At 52.0% G+C, this 21,427-nt stretch overlaps 2 protein-coding genes across 2 annotated transcripts in view; both read right to left on the bottom strand.

Moving 5' to 3' along the window:
- Positions 1-458: 458 nt before the first annotated feature.
- On the bottom strand, positions 459-2,876 carry lyrm2 (LYR motif containing 2). Its single transcript, XM_079255966.1, has 3 exons — positions 2,764-2,876; positions 1,725-1,865; positions 459-720 (listed from the first exon to the last, which is right to left on the bottom strand). The coding sequence occupies exons 1-3, from the start codon at positions 2,806-2,808 to the stop codon at positions 640-642; spliced, it is 267 nt and encodes an 88-aa protein (XP_079112092.1). The 5' UTR covers positions 2,809-2,876; the 3' UTR covers positions 459-639.
- Positions 2,877-7,705: 4,829 nt separating this feature from the next.
- The window catches only part of LOC306767481 (midasin-like), a 206,627-nt gene continuing 192,905 nt past the window's right edge, over positions 7,706-21,427 (bottom strand). The window contains 6 exon segments of the mRNA XM_079255512.1: positions 7,706-8,260; positions 8,336-8,478; positions 10,778-10,844; positions 18,854-18,968; positions 19,060-19,133; positions 20,576-20,750. Coding sequence (XP_079111638.1) covers positions 8,075-8,260; positions 8,336-8,478; positions 10,778-10,844; positions 18,854-18,968; positions 19,060-19,133; positions 20,576-20,750 — 760 coding nt within the window. The 3' untranslated portion in view covers positions 7,706-8,074.

Here is a 21,427-nt window from a genome sequence, read left to right as displayed (position 1 = left end):
TGTCGCAGTTGATGGCGTGTCGCAGTGAAAACGTGTCGCAGTTGATGGCGTGTCGCAGTAGAAATGTGTTGCAGTGAAAACATATCGCAGTGGTGGTGTGTCGCAGAGAAGGCGTGTCATAGTGCAAATGTGTCGTAGTAAAAATGTTTCGCAGTGGAGGCGTGTCGCAGTGGAAGGGTGTCGCAGTGGAAGCATGTAGCAGAGGAGGCGTGTCGCAGTGGAAGCATGTAGCAGAGGAGGCGTGTCGCAGTGAAAACGTGTCGCAGAGAAGGCGTGTCGCAGTGCAAATGTGTCGCAGTGGAAATGTGTTGAAGTGAAAATGTTTCGCAGTGGATGCGTGTCGCAGTGAAAACGTGTCGCAGTTGGTGGCGTGTCGCAGTGAAAATGTGTCGCAGTGGAGGAGTGTCGCAGTGGAAGCGTGTCGCAGTGTTACCATGTGGATCAATAACCATGGAAGATGGAGATTATAACATTTTTTATTGAAACAAAACAAAACAAACTGCTTTCATCCTTTAGTTCCATCTTTTCCATCGACAGCGAGACAAACGGTCGCCGTGACGTCGCTGCTGCTGGGAAACCATTTAGCTGGGTTCCAGTCCTCAGGGTGGTCTGTGTCCCTGCAGGGCCCCGCCCAGTCACTCAGCTTTTCGCTAACGCCAGAGTTTTCTGCAGCGTCTCCAGATGCTGGTTTGCTTGTGTGATCATCATGCGGACGGCGTCCTGCGGCGTCACGGGACAGAAACCTTCGTTACTGCAAAACATCTTCCTAAATGTCCCTTCCAGGTCCGCTGCAGAGACCAGGTCCGCTGCAGAGACCGGGTCCGCTGCAGAGACCGGGTCTGCTGCAGAGACCGCGTCCGCTGCAGAGACCTGGTCCGGGTCCGCTGCAGAGACCGGGATCCGCTGCAGAGACCGGGTCCGCTGCAGAGACCGGGTCCGGGTCCGCTGCAGAGACCGGGTCCGCTGCAGAGACCGGGTCTGCTGCAGAGACCGGGTCCGCTGCAGAGACCTGGTCCGGGTCCGCTGCAGAGACCGGGTCCGCTGCAGAGATCGGGTCTGCTGACGAGACCGGGTCTGCTGCAGAGACGGGGTCCCGGGTCTCGGCAGCTTTAAAACGGAGCTGAAGGCAGTTTCACTGCTTTACTTTTGTTCTGATGTAACTTAATGAAGCCAACCTCCTGTCCCACATCTGAGATCTCTCCTCTGATAGACAACATGCTGATTTATTTATCTTTCTGAAAGTTACTCCTGTTTCATTTTTTTTACTTTCTAAAACTGTTTTACAAATCATGAAAGGTTTGGTTCATTCTCAAAAACAAAACATAAAAACAACCTGCTCAGATTTTTATTCCAAATGATGAAGAGTCTTCTGACGAACAGTTAATTAGGTTTTATTTTAAAAATCTGCTTTTGCTTTGCTTTTTTAAAAGCCACACAGCACCTGCTGCATACCCAATAAACATGTTAAAATAAAATGTGAGCATTTAATCCAGATTAATGCAACATCCTGCAGTTTGAATCCACTATTTTGCCACGACCCAACGTATAACGCGTCCGTGTGTGTGTGTGTGTGTGTGTCCTGCCCACCTCTTTATTTACGTCCCTCAGATAATGAAGACCAGTCTGTTAATAGTTGGTTAATCCTGTACCTTTCTCTGCTCACAAGCCTGAATGTGGGACCAGAACAGTAAAGGAGGCTAGAATCAGTCCTGAACGCGTTTCACCTGGTTTGTAGCGTCTTTGTTCCTCTTAAACTCTTCTCTGGCCCAATCCCTCAGGTACGTCCTGTCCGCCTCGTCTGGGACCTGCCGGATGGTCCTCAGCATGGTTCTGTAGATCCCCAGAACCTTCCGCCTCTGTAGAAACTGACAGACAGCGGATGCCACAGACATCATATATACGTAGATGCCTCATTGAGCGCTGGAGAGTGAACCAGCGTCACTGCCATATTGGATGGGTCTCCGCTGTCGAGTTTTGCTGCAGTGTCAACGTAGTTTCCCCACAAAACTCTTTTGTGGAACAACCCGTATATATTACACACTAAAAAAAAAACACTTTTCTACATAATTGGTTGATAAATAATATTAACACAGTGAATAATCTCTTAAATGCAAGTGAATTATTAGAATTTTATATATATATATATATATATATATATATATATATATATATATATATATATATATATATATATATATATATATATGAAGATGAAGAAGATGTATGTATGTGTATGTTCTGTATACAGCAAAATTTGGATTGTCTTCATTAAATCTTACTCCAAGGTTTTTGGAAAGTTAACAGCCCTTGTGTACCAGGAAATGTCCCTCAGCAGCATAACTAAGGGATAGTTAGAAAGCTAATGATCCCTAACTATACTTAACTATATAACTATACTTAATGTTTTACAGTGATCTGTATAATAACAATATCTCTGCCCTTTGTAGCAAACCAAACTGAGGAAAAACAGGTAAAAATCAGTGGAGTTCTTGTCGTGGTTGGACCTACACCTTACAAATAAATGCATTGGAGGCGAATGGAGACCCATCCAAGATGGCGGCGCGATGAGACGTCAGCTCGTGTAGGCGGCGTGATACAATGCGGCGTCTACGTATATATGATGTCTATGGCGGATGCTACTACAGCTGCTGCAGCTAATGCTACTACAGCTGCTACAGCTAATGCTGCTACAGCTAATAGCTATTTCAGAACAGCCTCGTTAAGCCGCTTTTAGCGTCTGTAAGTCCTGCTGTTGACGTTTACCTGTTTTAAAGACAGAGCTGCAGGAGGTAACCTTGACATGGTCATCTTTAAAACACTGTTTACACAAACAGACCGCTCGCGCTGTTTCACTGGGTGTTGCAGAAACAGCGGCTCAGCACTGTAGCGGCCCCTGGTGGAGCGGAGCTGCTTTACATTGTTAAAGGGGTGCTATGATGGTATTTGGAGTTTTCTGAGCTTTCTACAGTGTTACAGTGTTGAATCCTCATCAGACATATGAACGGCACTGTTTTTTATCACCTAAACGCATGTTGGACCCGTTCGGTTTCCATGGCGACGAAAAACGCGTGGTTTTAGAGAGTTTTTTCTACTTGGAAATCCTTGTGACGTCCCGGGGGATAAGGTTGGGTGATTGGTTACCTTCTACTGGTTAACAAGGGCATGTACAAATACATCAGGCGGGTGGAAAACGTGGGATAAAGTTATTTCCAACGATGGCTGGTGAGTTTACCAAAGAGAGACATCCTGCTGCATTCGTTGCTGTGGGTTGCTGTTTTCCACTTCGTTTTCAGGCTCTGATTCAGGTTCCAACATGTAGGGCTGTATGCTATGTGTTGACATTGTAGTTTGTTTTCTTATTGAGTTCATATGAGCCTAATCCTTCTGTTTATGAGACGTTACAATGACGGTGAAAGCAGGTGCGGTGCGCGCTCCCGATGTAGTGCAGTGGCGGGAGGCGGGGCTTAATGCGGAAGAGTCTCAATCCACTTGTTTTGCCCGCAGGCTGATCTGACAGCCTACGGAGAGGGTCGGTCTGAAGTAAATAAAGCCATTTGTGACAATAACTCCATCAATCCCAGCCCTTCTGGGCTCAGAAATAAAAAGAAATTAGCCTGAAATGCACAGAATAGTTCCACTTTAACATGAGCGACTCGTTCACACATAGACGTCATATAAACTTATTTTATTCTTTATTAAAGAGGGTAGCATTTTCAGAACATGTGTGAAAGAGACAGAACAAAGAAAAGGCAAAATTTATGGCCTTTACACAGAACTGAGACGTCATATAAACAAACACCTATTGGATGGGTCTCCACCATATTGGATGGGTCTCTGCTTTCGAGTCTTGCTGCAGTCAACATAGTTTCCCCACATAACTGTTTTCTGTGGAACAACGCGTATATATTACAACATTAAACACAACAACACTTAACATAACTGGTTTATAAATAATGTTAACACAGTGAATAATCTACTAAATGCATATGATAAATTTCAGTCCTATGAGGTGTTTATGGAAAAATATATTGATGCTTCAGAAAGAGTTTTACATGGTAGCATAATTACCTCCACCAAGGAGGTAATGTTTTTACCGCTTTTATCTGTTTGTGTTCAAGATAACTTAAAACGTTATGGAGGGATTTTCATGAAATTTTCAGGACTGTTGGAAACGTGAAAAGGAAGAACTGGTTTAATTTTGGTGGTGATCCAGACCACTGTTTGAATCCAGGAACTTTTTAAAGGCCTTGGTGGAGGTTTACGTTCTGCTAGTGTTTTTCTGGGAAACTTCTGAATTGCACAGTTTTCACACTTTATGTTCAGACTTTGTGCAACTGTATCTCTATATTGATAAATTAATAAATGTAAATAAGAGTTAACCGTTGTCAAAAGAAAGCAGCAACTATTCCTGTATTTTGTTCAGCATACGGTTGTAATAACCGGCAGAATATTGAAAGCAGATCGTGTGGAAATACATTTCAAAAGGTTGAATAATAATTTATGCCCAGATAAGAATAGATAAATCCAAATGCATCAATAAACAATCAAACATGTTAGTATCAAATTCAGTTATACATTTATTTGTATTATAGCTACCCTATGTCTTTGTTAAATAGCATTATAAAAAAAATAGCATAAAAGCCCGTTGTTTTTTTTATTGTTTGACAGTGATCTGTATCATAACAATATCTCTGCCCTTTGTGAGAATAATCAGGTAAAACTTGGTGAAGTTATGATTGGATCTACACCTTGCAGATAAATGCATTGGAGGCGCAGGGAGACCCATCCAGGATGGCGGCGCGATGCGACGTCAGCTGTATAGACCGCGTGATGCAGCGTCTACTTGTATGACGTCTATCATGACGCAAGCCTCTGCCGTCATCTGGGCTTCGGACCAGCGCCAGAGACCAGACCTCCTCAGGGCTGCAGCAGCATAAGGGAGCAGGAGTCGAGCCGCCAACCATCAGGTCACAAGTGGCCACTTGAGCCACTGCTACTACCCCCGTGGGGTCCATATTTAATAAATATTTTATTATCACCATCAGAGGAGAGCAGGCAGAACATGTCAGCCAACATATGACATTACTGTCAGCATGAATCATTTCTTCCGAAGCCTGGCGGGGCGTCCGAAGCCTGGCGGGGCGTCTGATGGCGGGGCGTCCGAGGCCTGGCGGGGCGTCCGAGGCATGGCGGGGCGTCCGAAGCCTGGCGGGGCGTCTGATGGCGGGGCGTCCGAGGCATGGCGGGGCGTCCGATGGCGGGGCGTCCGAGGCCTGGCGGGGCGTCCGAGGCATGGCGGGGCGTCCGAGGCATGGCGGGGCGTCCGAAGCCTGGCGGGGCGTCTGATGGCGGGGCGTCCGAGGCCTGGCGGGGCGTCCGAGGCATGGCGGGGCGTCCGAAGCCTGGCGGGGCGTCTGATGGCGGGGCGTCCGAGGCATGGCGGGGCGTCCGAAGCCTGGCGGGGCGTCTGATGGCGGGGCGTCCGAGGCATGGCGGGGCGTCTGATGGCGGGGCGTCCGAGGCATGGCGGGGCGTCCGAGGCATGGCGGGGCGTCTGATGGCGGGGCGTCCGAGGCATGGCAGGGCGTCTGATGGCGGGGCGTCCGAGGCATGGCGGGACGTCCGAAGCCTGGCGGGGCGTCCGAAGCCTGGCGGGACGTCCGAAGCCTGGCGGGGCGTCTGATGGCGGGGCGTCCGAGGCATGGCGGGGCGTCTGATGGCGGGGCGTCCGAGGCATGGCGGGGCGTCCGAGGCATGGCGGGGCGTCCGAAGCCTGGCGGGGCGTCCGAAGCCTGGCGGGGCGTCCGATGGCGGGGCGTCCGAGGCCTGGCGGGGCGTCTGATGGCGGGGCGTCCGAAGCCTGGCGGGGCGTCCGAAGCCTGGCGGGGCGTCCGAAGCCTGGCGGGACGTCCGAAGCCTGGCGGGGCGTCTGATGGCGGGGCGTCCGAAGCCTGGCGGGGCGTCCGAAGCCTGGCGGGGCGTCTGATGGCGGGGCGTCCGAGGCATGGCGGGGCGTCCGATGGCGGGGCGTCCGAGGCCTGGCGGGGCGTCCGAGGCCTGGCGGGGCGTCCGAGGCCTGGCGGGACGTCCGAAGCCTGGCGGGGCGTCCGAGGCATGGCGGGGCGTCCGAGGCCTGGCGGGACGTCCGAAGCCTGGCGGGGCGTCCGAGGCCTGGCGGGGCGTCCGAGGCCTGGCGGGACGTCCGAAGCCTGGCGGGGCGTCCGAGGCATGGCGGGGCGTCCGAGGCCTGGCGGGGCGTCCGAGGCATGGCGGGGCGTCCGAGGCATGGCGGGGCGTCCGAAGCATGGCGGGGCGTCTGATGGCGGGGCGTCCGAGGCATGGCGGGGCGTCCGATGGCGGGGCGTCCGAGGCATGGCGGGGCGTCCGAAGCCTGGCGGGGCGTCCGAAGCCTGGCGGGGCGTCCGATGGCGGGGCGTCCGAGGCCTGGCGGGGCGTCTGATGGCGGGGCGTCCGAAGCCTGGCGGGGCGTCCGATGGCGGGGCGTCCGAGGCATGGCGGGGCGTCTGATGGCGGGGCGTCCGAAGCCTGGCGGGGCGTCCGATGGCGGGGCGTCCGAGGCATGGCGGGGCGTCCGATGGCGGGGCGTCTGAGGCATGGCGGGGCGTCCGAAGCCTGGCGGGGCGTCCGAGGCCTGGCGGGGCGTCCGAGGCCTGGCGGGGCGTCTGATGGCGGGGCGTCCGAAGCCTGGCGGGGCGTCCGATGGCGGGGCGTCCGAGGCCTGGCGGGGCGTCTGATGGCGGGGCGTCCGAGGCATGGCGGGGCGTCCGAGGCCTGGCGGGGCGTCTGATGGCGGGGCGTCCGAGGCATGGCGGGGCGTCCGATGGCGGGGCGTCCGAGGCCTGGCGGGGCGTCTGATGGCGGGGCGTCCGAGGCCTGGCGGGGCGTCTGATGGCGGGGCGTCTGATGGCGGGGCGTCTGATGGCGGGGCGTCCGAGGCATGGCGGGGCGTCCGATGGCGGGGCGCCCGAGGCCTGGCGGGGCGTCCGATGGCGGGGCGTCCGAGGCATGGCGGGACGTCCGAGGCATGGCGGGACGTCCGAGGCATGGCGGGGCGTCCGATGGCGGGGCGTCCGAAGCCTGGCGGGGCGTCCGAGGCATGGCGGGGCGTCCGAGGCCTGGCGGGGCGTCCGATGGCGGGGCGTCCGAGGCATGGCGGGACGTCCGAGGCATGGCGGGGCGTCCGATGGCGGGGCGTCCGAGGCATGGCGGGGCGTCCGAGGCCTGGCGGGGCGTCCGAGGCATGGCGGGGCGTCCGAGGCATGGCGGGACGTCCGAGGCATGGCGGGGCGTCCGAGGCATGGCGGGGCGCCCGAGGCCTGGCGGGGCGTCCGATGGCGGGGCGTCCGAGGCATGGCGGGACGTCCGAGGCATGGCGGGACGTCCGAGGCATGGCGGGGCGTCCGATGGCGGGGCGTCCGAAGCCTGGCGGGGCGTCCGAGGCATGGCGGGGCGTCCGAGGCCTGGCGGGGCGTCCGAGGCATGGCGGGGCGTCCGAGGCCTGGCGGGGCGTCCGAGGCATGGCGGGGCGTCCGAGGCATGGCGGGACGTCCGAGGCATGGCGGGACGTCTGGCACCGAAGGACAGAAATGAGACACTGGAACTTTTAAACCGTTTAATGTCAACACGTCTTCCTTGTCATGATTTCACAGATGAAATAAAAATAAAGATGTCTGCTTTTGTTCACATTACAAATACAAACACTGCAACATAACGATGGCCCACAGATACACGCGAGTCCTGCAGCTTCTGTTGCCACTGCGCATCGAGACCCCCACAGAGGTGGACCGCACCTGCTTCAGCTGCAACACTGTTCTCACCAAGGCACATGGTTGCTACGGCTGCAGAGAAGGCTCCTCCCCCACAGCATCCGCAGACGGGACGAAGGATGTGGAAAACGTCCGGACGCTGCAGAGGGAGGGGGTGTGTAGCAACACTTCACTGCGGTGTGGACGTGCAGGAAACGATCGGCTCAATCTCAATAAACACGACAGTAAGGCTGCTATAAAACAAATCTGATGATAAGGAAAGGCACAACACTGCTTCTGCCCCCCCCTCACTGATCCGCTGCCGTAACCAGCTCAAACCACTGCCTGAGCGCATCGCTCAGCGTCTCCGGCAGGGCGTTGATGTCTCTGAGGATGATGTAGAACGGGAAGGGGAACTCGTCCATGTAGGAGCGGATCTCCGGGAGTTCTCCCGGCCCTTTGAAGATGGGCACCTTGATGTCCAGGATGGAGTCCTGCAGCAGAACAGCACCGGGGTTCAGAAGACGCTCTGCAACTGCAGATTCAGGAGCTAAAACCGCTTCTCTTACCTTGGAGTTGGGGTTGTCCAGCACGACAAAGATCAGGAAGACGTTGGTGGTGCGAGCCGCTCGCACGGCAGCCATCACTCGCTCCTTCCCCTCCAGGAACAGGCCCCTGCCATCGGACACGATGAGCAGCAGCTGGGCCGTCTCTGCAGGACCGGAGAGCTTTTAAAGTTCACACGCTGGTTTCCAGACATCCACCGAATTCTTACACTTATAATAGCAGTGTGTGGAGAAGGTCTCGGGGTTTTCTACCCGAGAACCAGGTTCCTGTGGAACCAGGAGAAAGTCTCGGGGTTTTCTACCCGACAACCAGGTTCCTATGGAACCAGGAGAAGGTCTCGGGGTTTTCTACCTGAGAACCAGGTTCCTATGGAACCAGGAGAAGGTCTTGGGGTTTTCTACCCGAGAACCAGGTTCCCGTGGAACCAGGAGAAGGTCTCGGGGTTTTCTACCCGAGAACCAGGTTCCTGTGGAACCAGGAGAAGGTCTTGGGGTTTTCTACCTGAGAACCAGGTTCCTATGGAACCAGGAGAAAGTCTCGGGGTTTTCTACCCGACAACCAGGTTCCTATGGAACCAGGAGAAGGTCTCGGGGTTTTCTACCTGACAACCAGGTTCCTATGGAACCAGGAGAAGGTCTTGGGGTTTTCTACCTGACAACCAGGTTCCTATGGAACCAGGAGAAGGTCTCGGGGTTTTCTACCTGACAACCAGGTTCCTATGGAACCAGGAGAAGGTCTTGGGGTTTTCTACCTGAGAACCAGGTTCCTATGGAACCAGGAGAAAGTCTTGGGGTTTTCTACCTGAGAACCAGGTTCCTATGGAACCAGGAGAAAGTCTTGGGGTTTTCTACCCGACAACCAGGTTCCTGTGGAACCAGGAGAAGGTCTCGGGGTTTTCTACCTGAGAACCAGGTTCCCGTGGAACCAGGAGAAGGTCTTGGGGTTTTCTACCTGAGAACCAGGTTCCCGTGGAACCAGGAGAAGGTCTCGGGGTTTTCTACCTGAGAACCAGGTTCCTATGGATCCAGGAGAAGGTCTTGGGGTTTTCTACCTGAGAACCAGGTTCCTATGGAACCAGGAGAAGGTCTCGGGGTTTTCTACCCGACAACCAGGTTCCTATGGAACCAGGAGAAGGTCTTGGGGTTTTCTACCTGAGAACCAGGTTCCTATGGAACCAGGAGAAGGTCTCGGGGTTTTCTACCCGACAACCAGGTTCCTATGGAACCAGGAGAAGGTCTCGGGGTTTTCTACCTGACAACCAGGTTCCTATGGAACCAGGAGAAGGTCTTGGGGTTTTCTACCTGACAACCAGGTTCCTATGGAACCAGGAGAAAGTCTCGGGGTTTTCTACCTGACAACCAGGTTCCTATGGAACCAGGAGAAGGTCTCGGGGTTTTCTACCTGAGAACCAGGTTCCTATGGAACCAGGAGAAAGTCTCGGGGTTTTCTACCTGAGAACCAGGTTCCTATGGAACCAGGAGAAAGTCTCGGGGTTTTCTACCTGAGAACCAGGTTCCCGTGGAACCAGGAGAAGGTCTCGGGGTTTTCTACCTGAGAACCAGGTTCCTATGGAACCAGGAGAAGGTCTCGGGGTTTTCTACCTGAGAACCAGGTTCCTATGGAACCAGGAGAAGGTCTCGGGGTTTTCTACCTGAGAACCAGGTTCCCGTGGAACCAGGAGAAGGTCTCGGGGTTTTCTACCTGACAACCAGGTTCCTATGGAACCAGGAGAAGGTCTCGGGGTTTTCTACCTGAGAACCAGGTTCCTATGGAACCAGGAGAAGGTCTTGGGGTTTTCTACCTGAGAACCAGGTTCCCGTGGAACCAGGAGAAGGTCTCGGGGTTTTCTACCTGAGAACCAGGTTCCTATGGAACCAGGAGAAGGTCTTGGGGTTTTCTACCTGAGAACCAGGTTCCCGTGGAACCAGGAGAAGGTCTCGGGGTTTTCTACCTGACAACCAGGTTCCTATGGAACCAGGAGAGTCCACTGGTCTGGATGATGCAGAACAACAGCTTTAAACAAGGGAGGCAGTTCTGGTCCCAGAGAACTGGAGTCGTGCCAGCGCTGAAGGTTTTTCTACTGCAACACCTGATCCAAATGAACCGGATCTCCAACGGCTTGTTGGGTTCTGGACACGTCTGTTAATGATCTGTTCATTTGAATCAGGTCTTTCTGCAGAGACCTGTCCAGAACCGGCAGGATACCGGGCTCCAGCACCAGAACCGCTGATCCCTGATGCATGTCATGTTTTTCAGCATCACTTTGGGACAAACTGAATGGACCAAGAACAGAACCACGACTGCTGGAGTCCATCAGACATGGACTACAGCTTTACAGTTTGTCACAGACCACACTAAAACCAGGACCTGAAACCTGAACCTGAACCATGTCCAGGTTTCAGGTCCTGGTCTACAGATCCTGGAGGTGGTAGATGGGGCTTTACCTGAGTTCCCAGATCCTGGACTGTGCCGACACGCTGAAACAAACATTTTTGTCGAGGTTTCCAGAAACTGCAGAAGACAGAGAAGGAGACAGTGGGTGTGTTGGGTCACCAGGTCCGAAGCAGGACGTTGAAGCAGGATGTAGCGTTTAACGTCCAACAGCATCGTGGAAACTTAAAGTGGAACTATTCTGTGCATTTCAGGCTAATTTATTTTTATTTCTGAGACCAGAAGGGCTGGGATTGATGGAGTTATTGTTACAAATGGCTTTATTTACTTCAGACCGACCCTCTCCGTAGGCTGTCAGATCAGCCTGCGGGCAAAACGAGTGGATTGAGACTCTTCCGCATTAAGCCCCGCCTCCCGCCACTGCACTACATCGGGAGCGCGCACCGCACTTGCTTTCACCGTCATTGTAACGTCTCATAAACAGAAGGATTAGGCTCATATGAACTCAATAAAAAAACAAACTACAATGTCAACACATAGCATACAGCCCTACATGTTGGAACCTGAATCAGAGCCTGAAAACGAAGTGGAAAACAGCAACCCACAGCAACGAATGCAGCAGGATGTCTCTCTTTGGTAAACTCACCAGCCATCGTTGGAAATAACTTTATCCCACGTTTTCCACCCGCCTGATGTATTTGTACATGCCCTTGTTAACCAGTAGAAGGTAACCAATCACCGAACCTTATCCCCCGGGACGTCACAAGGATTTCCACGTAGAAAAAACTCTCTAAAACCACGCGTTTTTCGTCGCCATGGAAACCGAACGGGTCCAACATGCGTTTAGGTGATAAAAAACAGTGCCGTTCACATGTCTGATGAGGATTCAAAACTCAAAATACAATCATAGCATCCCTTTAAGTAAAATCAATAATCTCAAAATAAAAAATGATCAATAATCATGAAAACTATGAGGCTTTTATTTGGTTAAATTGAGTAGTGTAGTGACTCATATTTTCATGCATAATTCACCATGCAGTAATTAAAAGTATGTTCTTGGTTGCTCAGGCCAGCTTTTGGTCTGCAGAGGATGCTGTCCCTTTAAAGACGGGGTTTCAGGGGGTTTTGGGGGAAAAAGGAGCTGCGCCATTTTGTTTTTTTTCTCTTCAGTGTTAGACCTCTAATAAACGACACGCTGTTGCTTGATCAGAGTGAGAAATTGCTTCTTTGTCTGTTACAATTTCAACACGCGGACCTTTTCCGTGATCTTTCAGAAAGATTACGACAAACGGTGTGACTTTGAAGCTGCCAGAATTCTGGGAGTCGTCCGCCTCGGCGTTGTTTGCCCAGGCTGAAGCGCAGTTCGCCTTACGTGATATAACTGTGGACTCCACCAAGTACTACTACATTGTTTCAGCGCTCAGCAGTTCTACGGCTACAAGGGTGAAAAGTCTTTTACAGAACCCCCACGGTGGACACTAAGTACGCTGCAATCAAAGCTCACCTGCTGAAAACTTTTGAACTCTCTGATGCTGAGCGAGCCAGTTGTCCAGTTTTTGTTGCAAACCTTGGGCGACAGTAAAACTTCCGAGCTCATGGACAGAATGTTGGCTCTCTTGGGGGACCACACACCCGACTTCCTCTTCGTACAACTCTTCTTGAGACAGCTGCCTCCCCATGTATGTGCTGCTTTGGCTAATACCACCATTAGTGACTGCGCCCTGGCTGAGGAGGCTGATAGTTTTTTCCTGGCAAGTGAGCACCACGGCACAGCTCCCACTACACTCGCCACATACGCAGCTGCTGCTCTGGGCCCGGATTTTACCGCTACTACAGCGGCACCCCGTCAATGCTCCGAACACTGTTTGTGTTACTACTACGCACGTTTTGGACCCAAGGCCAAGCGCTGCCGCGCTCCCTGCAGCTACCCGGGCACGGGAAATGCCAGGGCCGGCGCTCAGTAGTGGCCATGAGTGCCGGCCACACTGGTAGGCTGCTTTTCATCCATGACACCATTTCTGGGCGTCATTTTTTGTGCGGCACTGGCACACAGAAGAGTGTCCTGCCCGCATCCTGGCGGATGGACACGGCCCTCCCCTGGAGGCTGCTAATGGCGGCCCCATACGGACTTTTGGGGAACAGCCAAGGTGGCTGTTCCCCTCTTGGGTGCTGATTTTCTGTGTGCTTATGGACTGCTTGTGGATGTCAAAAACCGTCGCTTGATCAATGCCACCACCTTCTCTTCCTACAGTTGCGCCCTGAGCAGTTTAAACTCCATCAGGCTGTCTGCAGTGCTCCCACAGACTGACGTGTTTCATCACCTGCTGACTGACTTTCCAACGCTCACACAGCCTACGTTCTCATCTACGGTCACAAGACATGGGGTGGAGCACTACACTGCCACCAGTCCATGCCCGCACGAGGCGTTTGGACCCAGCTAAGCTAACCATAGCTAAAGCAGAGTTTGACAACATGGAGCGCCTGGGGATCATTCGCGCTCCAATAGCCCTTGGTCTTCACCTCTACATATGGTCCCCAAGCCTGGCGGGGGGTGGCGCCCATGTGGGGATTACCGTCGACTGAATGACGCTACAACTCCAGACCGCTATCCAGTGCCCCACATCCAGGACTTTTCAGTACACCTAGCCAGTAAGGTAATCTTTTCCAAGGTGGACTTAGTCCGTGGCTATCATCAGGTCCCGCTGCACCCGTTGGATGTCCCCAAAACTGCTGTGGTTATGCCTTTTGGACTGTTTGAATTCCTACGGATGCCGTTTGGCCTTAAAAATGCCACTCAATCATTCCAACGTCTCATGGACTCCGTTCTGCGTGACATGCCTTTTCTCTTTGTGTACCTGGATGACATTTTGGTGGCAAGTACATCTGCGAATCCTTTTTGACCGCCTCCGCCAACATGGACTGATCGTCAACCCAGCCAAGTGTCAGTTTAGATTGACCACCATTGACTTCCTGGACATCAGATCACCACAGATGGAGCCGTTCCGCTCCCATCTAAGGTGCAGGTGGTTTTAGATTTCCCACAGCCAGTTACAGTGCGGTCCCTGCAGGAGTTCTTGGGTGTGGTGAAACTTCTATCACCGTTTCATTCCCAGAGCCGCTGCTCTCATGTGACCACTGTATGGGGCTCTGAAGGCCAGGTCTCCTAAACATTTGGTTGACTGGTCTGCTGAGAGACTCGCTGCCAAAATGGCGTTGGCCCAGACCACAATGCTTGCACACCCATCTCCAGGAGCCCCCATCGCAATCACTGCGGATGCTTCGGACTATGCCATGGGCGCTGTGCATGAGCAATGGCTGGACGGTTCCTGGCAACCCCTTGCTTTCTTCAGCTGGCAGTTGCACCCTAACGAACAAAAGTACAGTACTTTCGACCGGGAGCTGCTGGCCCTCCACCTGGCCATTCGGCATTTCCGTTCGTTTCTGGAGGGCCAACAGTTCACGGCTTTTGTAGACCACAAACCACTCACTTTTGCTATGGCTAAGGTGTCTGAGCCTTGGTCTGCCCGACAGCAGCAGCAGCTGTCCTACATCTCCGAGTTCACCACAGACATACGGCATGTAGCTGGCAAGATCAATGTTTTTGCAGACTGCCTCTCCCGTGCTTTAGCAGGTGCTGTCCACCTGGGGCTTGATTATGCCCGCCTGGCAGCCGATCAAGCCACTGACCCTGAGGTCCAGTTGCTCTGGACCACGGCTACTGGGTTGCAGCTGAAGGATGTCACCTTTGGTGGGGGCAACTACACGGTGTTGTGTGACTTTTCCACCGGTGTTCCACGCCCCGTCGTTCCGACTGCATGGCGGCAGCGTGTGTTTGATGCAGTACACGGTCTTTCTCATCCAGGCAGGAAACCGTCCCAACGGTTGGTCGCCTCCAAGTTTGTCTGGCGCGGTCTAAAGAAGGATGTGCGGGGCTGGGCGGAAGCCTGCGTGGACTGTCAGCGTTCAAAAGCCCACCACCATACAAAGGCTCCTCTGGCACCTTTCCCTGTTCCGGAGAGGAGGTTCGACCATGTTAATGTAGACCTAGTGGGCCCCTCCCTCCCTTGGTTTCACTTACCTCCTTACTATGGTTGATAGGACCACTCGGTGGGAAGAAGTTGCTCCGCTTACTGCGGCAACAGCGACGGACATGGCACGTGCATTCATTGGAGTTTTGGTGGCCCGGTTTGGGACCCCATCTGACCTCTCCTCAGACCGGGGCTCACAGTTTACCTCTGAGCTCTGGAACACGGTGGCAAGCAGCCTGGGGCTGAAGCTACACCGTACCACCTCCTACCACCAGCAATCCAATGATTTGTGTGAACGTTTTCATCACTCTATGAAGGCCTCCCTCCGGGCCTGCCTCACGGACAGCAACTGGATGTACAGGCTCCCTTGGGTCATGCTAGGCCTAAGAACTGCCCCTAAAGAGGACCTCCAGGCTTCATCGGCGGAGCTGGTGTATGGGCCAACCCCTGCGTGTGCCAGGAGATTTTTTCCCTCACATTACCACACCATGGTTGGCAAACCACCAACGCGTTGTCTTTACTGACAGTGTACAGCTCTTTGCACCCATCCCTACCTCTCAACATGGTTTTCCCCAGTCTTACACTCCTCCTCGCCTGCAGGTGGCGGACTTTGTCTTCATGCGCCATGACATCCATCGAGGGCCGCTGCAGCGCCCTTATGATGGTCCTTTCCGAGTGTTGGAGGTGGGGGATAAACACTTTGTGGTTGATGTTGGGGGTAAAGCCGAGCGCATCTCTGTGGACCGTCTCAAGCCAGCCCACTTGAATTTGGACAGGCCTCTTGAACTTTTCCAGCCCAGGCCGTGTCCCTGGGTGACTCCTCACAGGTTTCCCCGTCTGGTGCTCGCCGGCCCCGTTACTCACTCTGGCTCAACTCCGGCGGAGGTGTCCGCCCCCGTTCCTGGTCAGTGAAGTCGTTGTGGTTGACCGATTCGTCGACGCTGTCCCTTTAAAGACGGGGTTTCCGGGGGTTTTGGGGGAAAAAGGAGCTGCGCCATTTTGTTTTTTTCTCTTCAGTGTTAGACCTTTAATAACTGACAAGCTGTTGCTTGATCAAAGTGAGAAATTGCTTCTTTGTCTGTTTCAATTTCCACAGTAGTTTTGTTTGCAGTTTCCTCTTCTTTCTCTCCTCTCGCTGTTTTGGTTGTGCTTCACAGTCTTTGATTTTGATTGTTTGGTTAAATTTCTGACACAAACCTTTCATGGGCGGGCTCTTTCCAGGGGCGCATTCTGAATGGCTGGTGAGTTTTGGAGTGATACAGCTGCAGCCCAGATGTTGTTTAAACCCTTGTATATGTATGCCGAGTTCAGCTTTGAGTTATGTTTACACCCACGTCTGTTTTATCACTAAGTATGCAGTTTGCATCAGTTTCTAGATACAAGTCTAGAGTATACTTTTATGGGGAAGTGTTTTAACTACTGTGTGCTGAAAAGTGAAAGCAGCAGAGTTCACGAGGATTCAGAAGTAAACAGTTAACTCATCTTTTAATGGTTTTAAGGATGTTTACATTGTTATGGTTCAGCAGCACAGAGGAATGCTGATGATTAAAGAAAATGACCATTAAACAATAACAATTCCACAGTTTCAAATTCTTTGTCAGAGAATCAGAAGTAGTTTTATTTTCAGCTCCTTAAACTTCCTAAGAAAGTGTTTGTACATCTCATTGGGCTGCAGCTGTATCACTCCAAAACTCACCAGCCAATCGGAATGCGCCCCTGAAAAGAGCCCGCCCATGAAAGGTTTGTGTCAGAAATTAAACCAAACAATCAAGAGTCAAAACCAAAGACTGTGAAGCGCAACCAAAACACGAGAAGAGAGAAAGAGGAAACTACAAACAAAACTACTCAATTTAACCAAATAAAAGCATCATAGTTTTCATGATGATTGAGCATTTTTGATTTTGAGATAATTTATTTTACTTAAGTTTTAGAAAGTTTTGGTTTTAATTGTTGTTTTTTTCTTGAGTTTTAAAAAGTTTTGCTTGGAGATTCTGAAATCAATCTGATTCCATAGAAAACCTGCAGCCGACGATGAAATAATGAAAAAATAGAGCAAACATTTCATGTGAATAAAGATTTGTGTCCTCAGTAAGTTCTGATGGTCCGGCTGGTTATCATCGTTTACCTCATCATCATGTTTTATCTGGGATGACGTTCACATTTCCTCCTCAAAGTAAAAAACAATCTTCACATCTTTTTAAAATGTCTTTTGGATGTTGAAATGATTCAGTCATGTGAAGCGGACCTGACTGGACCGGTTCTATGAGTACAACACGACTACTGGCTTTAAAATAACCTCCACCCGGTTACCGACGTCAGAGCGTCGGCTGTGTGACCCAAAACCTGCTGTAGAAACCCCAACAGACCAGCTGAGCCGGATCCGTCTGGATCAGAACGCATCTGGATCAGAACCCATCTGGATCAGAACGCTCCCGGATCCGTCTGGATCAGAACCCATCTGGATCAGAACCCATCTGGATCAGAACGCTCCCGGATCCGTCTGGATCAGAACCCATCTGGATCAGAACCCATCTGGATCAGAACGCTCCCGGATCCGTCTGGATCAGAACGCATCTGGATCAGAACCCATCTGGATCAGAACGCTCCCGGATCCGTCTGGATCAGAACGCTCCCGGATCCGTCTGGATCAGAACGCATCTGGATCAGAACCCATCTGGATCAGAACCCATCAGAACGCTCCCGGATCCGTCTGGATCAGAACGCTCCCGGATCCGTCTGGATCAGAACGCATCTGGATCAGAACCCATCTGGATCAGAACCCATCAGAACGCTCCCGGATCCGTCTGGATCAGAACGCTCCCGGATCCGTCTGGATCAGAACGCATCTGGATCAGAACCCATCTGGATCAGAACCCATCTGGATCAGAACGCTCCCGGATCCGTCTGGATCAGAACCCATCTGGATCAGAACCCATCAGAACGCTCCGGGATCCGTCTGGATCAGAACCCATCTGGATCAGAACCCATCAGAACGCTCCCGGATCCGTCTGGATCAGAACCCATCTGGATCAGAACCCATCTGGATCCATCTGGATCAGAACGCTCCCGGATCCGTCTGGATCAGAACGCTCCCGGATCCGTCTGGATCAGAACCCATCTGGATCAGAACCCATCAGAACGCTCCCGGATCCGTCTGGATCAGAACCCATCTGGATCAGAACCCATCTGGATCCATCTGGATCAGAACGCTCCCGGATCCGTCTGGATCAGAACCCATCTGGATCAGAACCCATCTGGATCCATCTGGATCAGAACGCTCCCGGATCCGTCTGGATCAGAACCCATCTGGATCAGAACCCATCAGAACGCTCCCGGATCTATCTGGATCAGAACCCATCTGGATCAGAACCCATCTGGATCCATCTGGATCAGAACGCTCCCGGATCCGGGTGGATCAGAACCCATCTGGATCAGAACCCATCTGGATCAGAACCCATCTGGATCAGAACGCTCCCGGATCCGGGTGGATCAGAACCCATCTGGATCAGAACCCATCTGGATCAGAACCCATCAGAACGCTCCCGGATCCGTCTGGATCAGAACCCATCTGGATCAGAACCCATCTGGATCCATCTGGATCAGAACGCTCCCAGATCCGTCTGGATCAGAACCCATCTGGATCAGAACCCATCTGGATCCATCTGGATCAGAACGCTCCCGGATCCGTCTGGATCAGAACCCATCTGGATCAGAACGCTCCCGGATCCGTCTGGATCAGAACCCATCTGGATCAGAACCCATCAGAACGCTCCCGGATCCATCTGGATCAGAACCCATCTGGATCAGAACCCATCTGGACCAGAACCCATCTGGATCCATCTGGATCAGAACGCTCCCGGATCCGGGTGGATCAGAACCCATCTGGATCAGAACCCATCAGAACGCTCCCGGATCCGGATGGATCAGAACCCATCTGGATCAGAACCCATCAGAACGCTCCCGGATCCGGATGGATCAGAACCCATCTGGATCAGAACCCATCAGAACGCTCCCGGATCCGGATGGATCAGAACCCATCTGGATCAGAACCCATCAGAACGCTCCCGGATCCGGATGGTTTCATGAGCAGCTGATTCCCACCTGAGCGATTCGGGTCTTCTTCTGCTGGAACTGGCAGAGTCGGAGAATCCGAGCGCCCGACTCGTCGTTAAACTGCTGGTGGAAAGGATGCAGCAGCTGCACCTGCTCGCCGAAGCTGCACACACACACACACACACACACACGAACAGATCAGGGCACCGTCACACACACGTCATGCTCGTGGCCTCCCACACACACGTCCCTACCTGCAGACAGACACCTGTCCAACTTCCAGCAGAGTGAGGGCGTTGATGATCAGCGACAGCGACTCGAAGGCGAGCTGCAACACAGCGGACATGTTAACGGGTTAGGAGCTGAAGAGAGGCGGCGCGAGGGAACGGGACATGTCGGGTCTGAGGAGGCCAGGCGGGGATGCAGAGTGAAAGCTGATGGGTCACTGCTGGATAAATATTGATTAGTAGATTTTCAGAACATGGAGCCTCATTTAGAAACGTCTTCTCATGAAAACTACAAACATCAGAGTCAGAGACGTCTCCAACCTCTAAAAGCCAGTCTGACCTCTTCCTCTCTTCATCTTCCTCTTCATCTCCCTCTCTTCCTCTTCATCTTCCTCTCTCTTCCTCTTTTCCTCTTCCTCTTCATCTTCCTCTCTTCATCTTCCTCTCTTCCTCTTCCTCTCTCTTCCTCTTTTCCTCTTCCTCTTCATCTCCCTCTCTTCCTCTTCATCTTCCTCTCTCTTCCTCTCTTCATCTTCCTCTCTTCCTCTTCATCTTCCTCTCTCTTCCTCTCTTCATCTTCCTCTCTCTTCCTCTTCCTCTTCATCTTCCTCTCTTCCTCTTCCTCTCTCTTCCTCTTTTCCTCTTCCTCTTCATCTCCCTCTCTTCCTCTTCATCTTCCTCTCTCTTCCTCTTTTCCTCTTCCTCTTCATCTTCCTCTCTTCATCTTCCTCTCTTCCTCTTCCTCTCTCTTCCTCTTTTCCTCTTCCTCTTCATCTCCCTCTCTTCCTCTTCATCTTCCTCTCTTCCTCTTCATCTTCCTCTCTTCCTCTTCATCTTCCTCTCTTCCTCTTCATCTTCCTCTCTTCATCTTCCTCTCTATCTTCCTCTCTTCCTCTTCCTCTCTCTTCCTCTTTTCCTCTTCCTCTTCATCTCCCTCTCTTCCTCTTCATCTTCCTCTCTTCCTCTTCATCTTCCTCTCTTCCTCTTCATCTTCCTCTCTCTTCCTCTTCCTCTCTCTTCCTCTTCCTCTTCATCTCCCTCTCTTCCTCTTCATCTTCCTCTCTTCCTCTTCATCTTCCTCTCTTCCTCTTCATCTTCCTCTTCATCTTACTCTCTTCCTCTTCATCTTCCTCTTCATCTTACTCTCTTCCTCTTCCTCTTTTCCTCTTCATCTCCCTCTCTTCCTCTTCATCTTCCTCTTCATCTTCCTCTCTTCCTCTTCCTCTGATAATGTCCTCTCGGGTTTGTGATGCCAATCAGCCAGGATGTTTCTGTGTTTGTGTTGTGAAGTGTAGAACAGAAAACAACACAAACAATGGTTTTGTTCATCAGAGAAGTCCTGGGTGCAACGAGGAGGTTTTATAAGAACCGTTGGAGAAGGAGGCCCACATGACTGTACAACCACCACCAACCACGATGTTTAGTCTCGTGTCTGACAGGGTGGAGGAGGAGATTCCACAACCTCCCAATCAACATGGATAAAAACAGAGAAACAGGCAGGCAGACCTGCATACACAAGAACGACTCGCCTGCAGACTCTCACCTGTTTGGAGTGGTTGTCCACCATGCTGGACGAGTCATCCACCGCCAGACAAATCTGGTACTCTCTCTTGCTGGGCTTAGTCCTCCTCAGCCAGATCTTGTCCTTACGGAACTGACTAGCGATGTACGGGATGACCTTCCTCATGTTCAGACGCTTCCCTGTGCGGAAGTCACCTCTGAGGAGCAGTTACAACATTCTCTCTGTTACTAAACAGTTTCCGTTACGGAGAGTAGACCGCATGAAAACAAGCAGGAGGAAATGTACAGATGTATAAAACCAGAGAAGAAGGAGGAGGAGGAAATGTACAGATGTATAAAACCAGAGAAGAAGAAGGAGGAGGAAATGTACAGATGTATAAAACCAGAGAAGAAGAAGGAGGAGGAAATGTACAGATGTATAAAACCAGAGAAGAAGAAGGAGGAGGAAATGTACAGATGTATAAAACCAGAGAAGAAGAAGGAGGAGGAAATGTACAGATGTATAAAACCAGAGAAGAAGAAGGAGGAGGAAATGTACAGATGTATAAAACCAGAGAAGAAGAAGGAGGAGGAAATGTACAGATGTATAAAACCAGAGAAGAAGAAGGAGGAGGAAATGTACAGATGTATAAAACCAGAGAAGGAGGAGGAGGAAATGTACAGATGTATAAAACCAGAGAAGAAGAAGGAGGAGGAAATGTACGGATGTATAAAACCAGAGAAGAAGAAGGAGGAGGAAATGTACATATGTATAAAACCAGAGAAGAAGGAGGAGGAGGAAATGTACAGATGTATAAAACCAGAGAAGAAGAAGGAGGAGGAAATGTACAGATGTATAAAACCAGAGAAGAAGAAGGAGGAGGAAATGTACAGA

Source organism: Telmatherina bonti (genome assembly GCF_933228915.1).
Source record: "Telmatherina bonti genome assembly, chromosome: 16".
Classification (NCBI taxonomy): Eukaryota; Metazoa; Chordata; class Actinopteri; order Atheriniformes; family Telmatherinidae; genus Telmatherina; species Telmatherina bonti.
Note: the sequence above shows the minus strand (reverse complement) of the source record. Positions and strands in the feature narration are given on the sequence as shown.

What these genes read in the sequence shown, in the direction of transcription:
- lyrm2 (XM_079255966.1), bottom strand. Translation starts at nt 2,808, where the DNA reads ATGACCATGTCAAGGTTACCTCCTGCAGCTCTGTCTTTAAAACAG. An exon ending in CAGCTCTGTCTTTAAAACAG is followed by an intron (nt 1,866 to 2,763) that starts GTAAACGTCAAC and finishes GCTGTCTGTCAG; the next exon opens with TTTCTACAGAGGCGGAAGGT. An exon ending in ACAAAGACGCTACAAACCAG is followed by an intron (nt 721 to 1,724) that starts GTGAAACGCGTT and finishes GTGACGCCGCAG; the next exon opens with GACGCCGTCCGCATGATGAT.